We start from the raw sequence: 10820 nt of genomic DNA, 5'->3' as shown, positions 1-10820 counted from the left end.
GCTGAGGCACCACATGGGCGGGCGGGAGCGACAAGAGGAGGAAGAAGAGGAGGAGGAGGAGGAGGGGGAGGGCGAAGGGCGGGAGGGGACGGGACAGGACGGGTGGGACGCGCCTCACGCGCGCGGACCAGGCGAGCGCGTGCGCGCGCGCGCGCGCGGGGAACACAAGCGCGGGAGGCGCGCGCCTGAGGCGGCCGGCCCCGCCCCGCCGCGAGCGAGACCCCGCCCCGCCCTTTTCCCGCCCCTCCGCGGCTCGCGCCCCGGCGGCGCGCTCTGGCGCCCCCTGGCGGCCGGCGTGAGGCGGGCGCGGGCAGGGCCCGGCGCTGCGGGGCCATGGCGGCCGCGGGCTCCGCTCCGGAGGCGCGTTCCGACGGGCAGGAGCCCCTGCTGGGGTCCGCTGGGGCCGCGGCGGATGAGGACGAGGAGGAGGAGAGCAGGTAGGGGCTGGTTCCGCTGTGAGGCGGCGCCAGGAGCCGCCCGTGGGTGCCGGGTCCTTGCCCGCCCCTCACGGCGAGCCCGAGCCTGGCTGAGGGCGCTGCCCGGCCGAGAGTCCGGCCCGAGCCGCTCCGGAGCTCCGAGCCCGTGTCCCGGACCGTCCCGGGCCGTCCCGGGCCCGGCTGCTTCCCTCTGCAGGAAAGCACAAACCCACTGGCTTGGGAAGTTCCTAAAAAACGCCGGACAGGATTTATGTGGGGCTGAAGTCTGGGGGTTTAATAGCAGCCGTGCTCGTCGCTTGAGGTTTGTCCCCCCTTGTGACAGCAAAACAGGTGTCTTGAACTTAAAATTGCAGATAAGTCTAAGTCTAGGTATGACTTATATAAACAGTGTTTATAAACTATGTTTAGGCATCTATGTATCTCTAGCCTGAGTCTACATCATCCGAATAGAGAAATTACCTTTTAACTTAGTTTGTAAGTTTTGTTTTAATTTATTGTCAGTGCTTGCAACCTCCAGCAGTGTCTTTTACACACAACTTTTACGTTGTACATTGTTATTTTCTCATCGTAAGAACAAACTGGCTGCATTTTTTTGTTGAATCAAGAGTTGTTCAGATTTGTGGTTCTCTTAAGGTTACAGCTGTGAGGAAATCTCTGGGGTTTTATGGTTTAACACCCACTTTTTAAAGCTTTTATATTATCTGTGATGCTTCAAAGTGTCTATACAAAGAGTTTGCAGAATTTAAGACCTCCCTAGATGAAGCTCCCTGCTTGTGACATTTGGTGTGTGATAGCATTTCTGTTATTTTGTCTGATTTATCAGTCTAGTAGTTTTCCAGAGAAAAAGAAATTCTTTATAGTCTTTGCTGAGCGGAAATCCACTCCTGCTTAACAAGTTACACAATTGTATTGAGAGATTGGTGAAAAAATGTTTTCAGTGTCATGTGGGAGCAACCAGAAGAGGATCTGATAATGGTTTCTTTCTTTCTCTTGCTTTTTGTTTTAAAACCAGGGATGTTGTGGAAACACAGGAGCATTATAAGAGCAGGTGGCGATCCATCTGGATCATGTACCTGACAATGTTTCTCAGTAGTGTAGGTGAGTAAATACATGTGGAATTCCATGTTACTTGTTTAATTAATATACTTTGGTTTGAAAATGACAGGGCTTTCTAAATTCCAGCAATTCCAACTACAGAACTTCTTTAATGCTACTGTTCTAACCTCTAAAAAGGTGCATTGTTTGATTCTTCAAAAAACAATATATAAATCTAGCAAATCAAGCATAAAGTTACGTCTACTGAGATAAGTAATAAAACTGGTTTTACACAAAATGTTGTATTGCATAATGTGGGTTATGACTTCCTAATAGTTTGGTAGTGGCAAGGTAATGGTATTGCACAGAGCAAAGCAAAGATTGCACTTTTATCATCCAGAGTGAAACTTCTAGAGAATGAAAATAGAAATAATGTGGAGTTCTTAAGAGGTAAGATCTTTATAGGAATGTATACAGTCTATTTCAAAATACGTATCCAAACTTCTTTTCTCCTACTGGCCTTTGCATCTCCATTGCAGGACAAATTGAAATTTTATTCCTAAATAACTCCCCCCAGAAGCAAGAATGCTGTTGATTTTTGACCTGCAATGATTTTCTGTGGACCTAGAAATTATCTTGAAGTTGATAGGATACTTCAGTAACTTTTTTTTTTTTTAATTAAAATTTCTTTGACTAATGAATACAGATATATCAATATATCAAGAAATTGTTTTTACTTTGGGGACCTTGTTGTATTTCCATTGGGAGGACAACATAGGAGATTTTTTGTTTAGTGTGTATGCACCTATAAAATGATCTTTTGAAAATAGTTCCAATTACTACTCCTAAAAAAAAAAACCAAAAAAACCAAAAAACAAAAAAAAAAAAAAAAAAAAAAAAAACAAAAAAAAACAAAAAAAAAAAAAAAAAAACAAAAAAACCAAAAAAAGGAAATGCACGGGTTTATACTATAAAACATTTAGAGGGAGAAGAATGAACTTGTAATAATTGTTTCAGGAAAGAAAATTACTGATAAAAATAGCAAATAAAATAACTTCAGTTTTTACTGTGTTGCAGGTTTCTCAATTGTAATTATGTCTGTGTGGCCGTATCTCCAAAAGGTTTGTAAATATGGTGTTTTTTTAAAATAATTAAGAATAAAAAACTCCTGCTCAGATAGTGGATAATACAAAACCTGGCATTTTATTTAGGAAGAGAAAAAATAGAGGGGGATGTGTGGCTTAAGAGGCTTCAATTCTACCACCCCCTTAGACAGCTTTTATTATTTCTTGCAAAATCTGTCAGGTTTTTTTCCTGAATTGATAAAGGTACATCATAATCCAGAAATGCTTGGTTTTCCAATGTCATGATTTCTTGGACAGCGAATCAATAGAAATCTTACTATTAAAACACAGCAGATAAGACTTGTCTGTGTTTAAAAAAAAAAAAAAAAGAGGAAACTGGAGGTAGAAGTTGCTCTGTGAATGTCACATTGTCGCACGTAGATCTTGATATTTCTAGCAGGGGATTGCCATTGTTCCTGTACAGTGAATTTAGTTTCTTTAGGGGATTTTCACCTCTTAGTTGCAATCCTAGAAGCACCACAAAAGTCTCTAAAACTTTAATTTAATCTGTGCTAGGATTTTAGTGCCCCTGGAACTGTAGAAGGCAGTTTCAGATGCAAATTTGAAGAATGTAACCTGGGCAGGGACCCAGCCATTGAAAGTGAGGCTGATGCTGAACTCTTGCAGAAGACAAGAAAATGCATTACCAGCTTTGTAAATCAGGACAGATTCAGGCTTGTGCAGAGACAATGGAAGTGACTCCTTGTTGCTGGCATGGAAAGTGCTTGCCATGCTGCTGGAGTTCTGTCTCTAGCCCAGAACATCAGCAGTGCTCTACAAAAACCCCTGGAGTTTCCTGCAAGTGAGCCATTTCCAGGCTTGGAAGCAAAGCAGATTTTATTGGTTTGGTGCACTGCTGGAGAGAGTGACCGAGGTTTATTACCTCAGATAAAGCATAAAAGTACAGAGTCCTTGGTGTCCCAGGTGCTGATTCAAAAAGAGTGTTGCTGGCAATATAAAACACTCCAGTGCTTTACCCACTGACTCATGTGTTCCTGCAGATTGATCCAACAGCGGATGCAAGTTTCTTGGGCTGGATTATAGCTTCATACAGCATTGGCCAAATGGTTGCCTCACCCCTCTTTGGCTTGTGGTCCAACTACAGGCCCAGGAGAGAACCTCTGGTCATTTCCACTGCTATTTCAGTAGCTGCTAATTGTCTCTATGCCTACGTCCACGTGCCCCATTCCCACAACAAGTACTACATGCTGACTGCCCGTGCTCTCGTGGGGTTTGGAGCAGGTAAACACAGCAGGATTTACATTTCTGGAAATTATTACATTCTGTTTATGATCTCTCTATTATAGTCTTGTATAAGATGGTTAAAATTATGTTTTAATACCAGATTTACCATTATGTGAATGATAACTTAATATTTAACAGAGCAAAGGGTTGACCCGTAGTGGTTTGTAACAAAATTGTGTAATTGTGCTGTTGTATAAAAATACTGGAGGGAGTGCTGGATTTTATTATCTTGCAAAATACAAAACAAACCCCTAAAATAAATATCAGTCAATAGTTTAACAATATTAACTCGATATTTACATGAACACTTGCTTGGTTTGGTTTTTTTTGAAGGAAATGTGGCTGTAGTTCGATCGTATATTGCGGGTGCCACTTCTCTAACAGAAAGAACGAGTGCCATGGCCAATACCAGTGCCTGCCAAGCAGTTGGCTTCATACTGGGGCCAGGTAAAGCAAAATCTTCTTTCCTCACTTCTCTTATTAGGCTGAAATTGGGCATTGGAAGTAGGAATCCTCAGAAGCTGTATGCAGGGATTTTAAGGCATAGTTTGTCAATGATATCAAAATTGAATAAATGGGGTCCACTCATCTACACTTCTGTAAGCCAATATAAATGAAATATTCTTGTCCAATTGCTCTGTGTAGATTTAAAATTTTATTTAACATGCCCCCCCCACCCCCGCATTTTTTCTCTCTAGTTTGACCTTAGCACGAGGGATAATCCAGTCCCAGGACCAAGGTTTTCCATGTAGGAGCAAGAGGAAAAAAGAGCAAATCATCTGTCTGCCAAGAAAATTAACCTTTGGTGCACTCAGAATTCAGTTCTAAAAGTGTCAGGATGCTGTTTATACTGTTTATTTCACGTAATCAAGTACTTTCCTGGCTAGCTGAGATTCCACTGGTATCCATTTTGTTTATCTAGAGTAGGATTCTCAAAATGTAAAAGGTTTGACAGGTATAATACATTTGTTCTAGTTGCAACTAGAACAACTTTTCTTATGCGTTCTAATATTTTCTTAATTATTCTTACTATTTTCACAGTACATTGATGTTCTTAAGTTTTTCAGACATGTTTTACACTTATTGGAGAAGAAGGAGTAACGTGGAAATTCCTTTGTCTTCAGCTGAACATGTATACAACACCAGTTTTATTTGGAGCTCTTTTAGGAGTTATTAATATTATTCTCATCTTTGCCATATTCAGGTAATCAAGTACAAAAAACCTTATAAATACCCTATCTCGTTTTTGTGGTTGACTCTTAGCAAGTAATATGCTGCTCAGCAGGAGGAGTAATAAACCTGAAATCTGGAGTGCTATAACTATAAATTGTTATTTATTTTTTCAGTGTTTCTACCTTTTTAAATACCTCTGTTTTTCTGATGCCCATAAATGAATCTTGGTGATGTTATGGTTAGAATGTCAACTGATTTAAACAGTTAAAAGTATTAGCCTATTAGGCTTGATACAGTTTTAGTGTTGATAGTTGCTGCCCATGTTTTTTCTCTATGGAGAAGTATGGTTGGCTTGTCTGTAGGGATCTCACTGTTTGTGTCTTTAAGATTCTCAAGGGGGATTTCTATTCATTATCCCATCGGTGCAGATGCATATGGATATATGATATTCTCCCAGTAGAACTGAATAGGTTGGTGTTCAGTGCAGTCAAGTGTCATCTTTGTAGATGTTTAATGGAGTTGCCAATAATTATCATATAGATGATACAATTTACAATTATTTTAATAGAAACTTGACTCAATAATAGATCAAATAAATTTATGTATTACTGAAAAATTTCTAAATTTCTAGGGAGCATCGAGTGGATGACATGGGACGGCAGTACAAAAGTATCAATTCTGATGGAGAAGGTACCAGTGTTTCCTTGAAAATCTATTCTGTGATTATAATTTTAAAGTAGTCTCTTATTACATAGAAGCATTTAGAAGTATTCTAAAGTCAGATGCCCTGGAAAGTTGATGTGGAAAATAGGCTACGTCTCTCCCTAGCTGGTCCAGAAATTGCTTCATTTGTCGTGTTGTGTACACAATGCTGGCTGGTAGCAAAGAAGGAAAAAAGAAATTGTATGGATCCTTCCATATTTTCACCCTGAGAATTCTGCTGTGTAATTTTGACCTTTGAAGAGAGTGTTTTGGTTTCTACTGTTCACATATTTCAAGAAGTTTGCTTATTTTGCTGTCACTCAGGAGTCATTGGGAAAATAGACCATGTAACCAGCTTGATAATAATTTTCTCTAATTGTGCACAGAACTGAGATTTCAACAACTCCATTTTGATGTAAAAGCTTTATACTTTGACTGTCCAAGTAGAACTGCCTAGCTGCCCACCAACTTGCATGCTTAATACTTAGAAAACTAAAGGAATCATTACTGTTATAATTTGTGATGGTATAAGAAAAAGCTCAGTGTGCAGTTCAGGTAATTCTATTGTGTTGCTGCAGGAAGTGATGTTCTGGATCAGAACGCAGAAGGAAGCATTGACCACGTTGCTGTGGTAGCACTCAACATTCTCTTCTTTGTCATCTTGTTTGTGTTTGCTGTCTTTGAAACGTAAGTTTGTCTATTTTCTCTCAAAATATTCAGACAGATAGAGTAATTAGACTGGGGGAGCATATAGAGGCTTTTCTGTTCCACTCGTCTTGTTAACTTCCTAAGTCCAAAACCATAGGCTATCAAGTTGATGGGTACTGATACAGAGTAATGAAATAAAGATCAGTCATAACTGAAGATATGTACAGTTTGTGGCATAGAAAACATTATTGTAAAAGCTTTTGAATGGAGGCAAACCCATATCCTCAACTTTTTAAGTATTGAAAAAAAAAAAAAAAAGCTTAACTTGGGCTGCCTAAAATCTTCAGAGAAAACATGTTTCCTTTTGAGTGTCTTGTTCTATATTTTTTGTTTTAATTTTGTGTGATTTCTTAGTATGATTCTGATTATCTTCAAAAGCTTCAGTGCATCTCTTATTTCAGTAATGATTAAAAAATTGTTTGATAGTTAATACAGTTGTACTCTGAAATACACTATTTTGTATGACTATTTTTTTTTTAAGCTTAAAGAGATATGTTACTTACTCCCAAATTTTCTGTAAGAAAGAAAGTAAAATATATCATTATCTTGGCCTCAAGTGTACTTCATTTTTTTGACTTAGAAAATACTTCGAGGATATAAGATTTATTCTACAAGTTTTTTGAGTTCTTTTAATGTAGTTAAAATTTGTTTTACAATATGATGTATCATAAGTTGCACTATTTTTAGAAAACTGAGGTTTTAGAGACTGGTTGGTTGCTAAAATTTAAACAGCATCAAAAGTTTATTATTTTTGTTCTCACAGGGTCTGATGTTTTTCTGTCTCTATTATCCTGGCTTGGATTTCACTCCATCATCTTTTCATGAACTATCTGAAATTAATGATTAATGATGCTTTGGAGTATGGCTGGTGTAGTGCACTGATGATGTGTGTATGGACACTAATGTATGGAAGAAGCTTTTTATGATTACTGTATTTTTGTTCTGTCATTTCAGTATAGCTACTCCACTGACAATGGATATGTATTCCTGGACCAGAAAAGAAGCTGTTTTTTATAATGGGATAATCCTTAGCGTAATTGGCATTGAATCAGTTATTGTTTTTATGGTGGTTAAAACACTATCAAAAAAGTAAGTTTTTGGGATTTTGTTACTTATGTTGTCTAAATGTGAAAAGCTTTACTGCAAGGCCAAATCTCTTACTCAAGTCTTTTACTTAGTAAAGAGTATGGGTTTAGTATGACAACTAAATACTTCCAATTTTGACACAGCCTTGATGTTGTGATAGTTCTTTATTCTGTTAACACAACCCTCTTATTTTACTATCTTCTACCCTTGAATCACAAGAAAAGCTGTTTTTAAGTTAATGTGAATTTATAACTTTTCTTGCCGGTGTTGTGGTCAGATATCATTTCCACAAACTAATGGGCTATGTCATTAGCAGCTACCTAAATTTGACATTAATTAAATGATACATTTAACTGCAATTTCATTATTTGGTAGGACTGGTGAGCGTGCCATACTCCATGCAGGCTTACTGATTGTCTTGGTTGGATTCTTTATCTTACTGCCTTGGGGAAAGAAACTACCAAATATCCAGTGGCAAGGTATAGTTCAAGTCTTACTAGACCACCATCATAGTGTTCTTTTATTGCACTTTTGTTCTTAATGATACGAATAACTTACTTTTATAGAAATAAAGAACAACTCCATTCCCAGAACAGCCCCCAGTGAAATGTTAGCACCTTTCTGGAGCTTGCCAGAACTGCAGCTGCCATCCAACCACACAGCAGAACCCGTGGGCTGCCCTGTCACACAGTCCTGGTGCCTGAACACTCCCATGATCTACCTGGCCCAGTACATCAGCTCTGACGTGCTTATAGGGTTGGGCTATCCTGTTTGTAATGTCATGTCCTACACTTTATACTCAAAAGTCCTAGGACCAAAGCCTCAGGTAAGCACCGTCCCTAAATTGTTTATTTCATTTGCTCCACAAGACTTGCACTCTCTTTATTAGAATGAGGGGTCTATAGTTAAAATTCCTTTTGTCATCAGAAAAATAATAGTGTGTTTTAAGCAGGGCAGAACTTTGCAGGAGCTCCAATCTTTTGTAAAATCCAAGGCAAGTCTCTAGGGGAAGGCTTGTGCTATTTAGGCAAATATAACAATGTGAAAAGTTCATGATTGTTCTGGCAGAGTCCTTTTTATAACTACCAACAAACAACATATTCGTAATACCAGTATGGAATAATGTCCCTTACTATGTTTACTGTATAAAGACTACAAATGCTACTAGACCCCCAGTATAGGCATTTTTTAGTAGTGAAACACTATAGCAAACTTACATTATTGCTTAACAAAAAATTTTATTCCCCTTTTGCCCATTTTTTTCATGTTATATTTTGGTGAAAGAAACTTAATGCTTTGAGCCAGAATGCCTTTTGTTAGATAGCAGTAGAGTACCTATGAGTGGAGCTTTGGAATTAAAACTTGGAGAGGCTGAGCAGTACTCTTGGAAACAAAGTAATCAGTGTCTTAATGAGTTAAGAAAGATAAGTGGTTGTTTAAATACTTCTAAATTTTCTAGTTAGGCTAATAGGTTGCAGTTAATGGCAAGTTAAACAATGCCTGTATCACTTACATAAGCTTTTGATCTGCTGTAGGGTGTCTACATGGGATGGTTGACGGCCTCTGGAAGTGGAGCACGGATCCTTGGGCCTGTTTTTGTGAGCCAAATCTACACTCACCTGGGGCCACGCTGGGCATTCAGCTTGATCTGTGGAGTGGTTGTAGTCTCTCTCTTACTTTTGGAGATAGTATACAAAAGACTAATTGCATTTTCTGTCAGATATGGGAGGATGCAGGAAGAGAACTGTTAAATACATATTTTAAAAAAACCCCAAACAGTAAAACCAAGCAGAAGTAATACTTAGTTTATTACTGCTTTTGAATGAGGAGTACTCAACCACTGACCTTGTTGGCTGTGTGCTAACAACTGTACAACTATACTTATAGATTGACAGAACACTTAACGTGGTCATATCCCAATACCTGGTTACCGCTGCTGCAGTTGGCTTTTGTCTTCTACTTTTCTAGCAGCAGAGGAAGGAATGTGATGGGTTAGAGTGATACAAGGCACATTTGAAGTGTGTACAGTTTATGTGATGTACATGTGCACTGAGTGCAGCTGTGAAGGTCACAGGTTATGTGTATCCTTTTCCAGAAAGAAGTAAAAGAAATATTATCTTGATTCTGTGAATCAGGATTAGTAACTCTTTTGTACCTAGATTAGTTGAGCTGCATGCACTTTGTATGGAGACACCACTACTTGAGCAAACCTCCTGATGTTGGGTGTGTTGGCTTGTAAGCACTGGTTGATACAGATCATCTGGTTCTGGAACCTGGTACATCTCCTCTAGGATTCCAAATGACAAGTGAGAGAGGCAGAGAGGAAGGTAGGTGCCCTTCATACAGGTAGTTGGTGTGGGATTTGGGTCTTTCAGTTGAACAAGAGCCATTGAAAATCAGTGTCAGCAGCTGTTACTTGAACTATGGTGAACCAAATGTGCAATTTTTCCTCTACTGTTTTGCTGAATGCCTTTTTGTAGCAAGAAGGATAACCTGCAGCATTGAAATATGCACTGCTTTTCTTAACTACAAGGAAAAAAGTCTTAAGCACGATAGTTTACACTTGTGTGCTTGGTGAAAATGAATGCACTGTGCTGAGCAGTGGTGATTAATTAAGTGAAAGGAGAAAACTGGCTCCTGGGTGTTCACTGTTATCTGCAGACTTCTATTTTTTTCTGATATTAGGGTACAAGAAACAGGAATTGATACTGTTTTAGTCATTCAGATTTTATTTTTAAAAGTGAGACTCTAATTTTCCTTCATAATGGGGTCTAAGCTCATCTGTACAGGTTTGTTCAGCTGTTTTAATGCTACTGGGAAAAAAACCTCTGGAGTAACTCCAGTATGAATTGTGGCTGCTGTCTCTACCATTTTAATTTAATAAATGTAATTCCTATGTACTCAATTGTTCAAACACTAAGATACTACTGAATTAAAAGATGTTTTTTTTTCAATACTGACTGAAGCGGATACAGAAGTTTTATTCTTATGGGCTTTCCTGCTACAGAATCAAAAAATGTTGTGAAAAAGGACTTCACTTTTATAAGCTAATTCATAGTAAGTGCTACTTGTATATCATTCTTGATGTTCCTAGTGCTAAATTCTTTATTTGCAAGCTACTTCCTTGATTTGGACATGACAAAGGAACCAAAATTCTGTCTTTTAAACAGTAGCTGAACAAGGAGAACTGGCTTGAATCTCAGCTGAGCTATGCTTGTATACAGCCAGCAGCAGCTCCTGAAACTCTTCATCCTCCCCCCTCCAACACTGTTTTGGATCCCACTCTAAGATCTTTTCTGGCCCGATAAGG

General features: G+C 38.9%; 1 protein-coding gene across 2 annotated transcripts; it reads left to right on the top strand.

Annotated features, from left to right (window-relative positions):
* The first annotated feature begins 281 nt into the window (after positions 1–281).
* On the top strand, positions 282–10460 carry MFSD8 (major facilitator superfamily domain containing 8). 2 transcript variants are annotated; one of them, XR_008840367.1, is made up of 13 exons: positions 282–437; positions 1450–1535; positions 2550–2593; positions 3598–3838; positions 4175–4288; positions 4901–5045; positions 5646–5704; positions 6295–6403; positions 7379–7513; positions 7886–7989; positions 8077–8336; positions 9046–9909; positions 9995–10460. XR_008840367.1 is itself a non-coding variant. In XM_056490043.1 (12 exons), the coding sequence occupies exons 1-12, from the start codon at positions 334–336 to the stop codon at positions 9259–9261; spliced, it is 1617 nt and encodes a 538-aa protein (XP_056346018.1). In that variant the 5' UTR covers positions 282–333; the 3' UTR covers positions 9262–10236. The 2 variants fall into 2 exon arrangements, 1 of the variants encoding a protein (XP_056346018.1); XM_056490043.1 differs by having other exon boundaries at positions 9046–10236.
* Positions 10461–10820: the final 360 nt, after the last annotated feature.

This window comes from Oenanthe melanoleuca, chromosome 4, assembly GCF_029582105.1.
Source record: "Oenanthe melanoleuca isolate GR-GAL-2019-014 chromosome 4, OMel1.0, whole genome shotgun sequence".
NCBI classification, from domain to species: domain Eukaryota; kingdom Metazoa; phylum Chordata; class Aves; order Passeriformes; family Muscicapidae; genus Oenanthe; species Oenanthe melanoleuca.
This window is presented reverse-complemented; position numbering and strand designations above follow the sequence as displayed.

Excerpts from the sequence above, each read along its gene's own strand:
- MFSD8 (XM_056490043.1), top strand. The coding sequence starts at position 334 with ATGGCGGCCGCGGGCTCCGCTCCGGAGGCGCGTTCCGACGGGCAGGAG. Across the intron at positions 6,404-7,378 it reads GTGTTTGCTGTCTTTGAAAC|TATAGCTACTCCACTGACAA; the intron begins GTAAGTTTGTCT and ends CTGTCATTTCAG. Across the intron at positions 7,990-8,076 it reads ACCAAATATCCAGTGGCAAG|AAATAAAGAACAACTCCATT; the intron begins GTATAGTTCAAG and ends TTACTTTTATAG.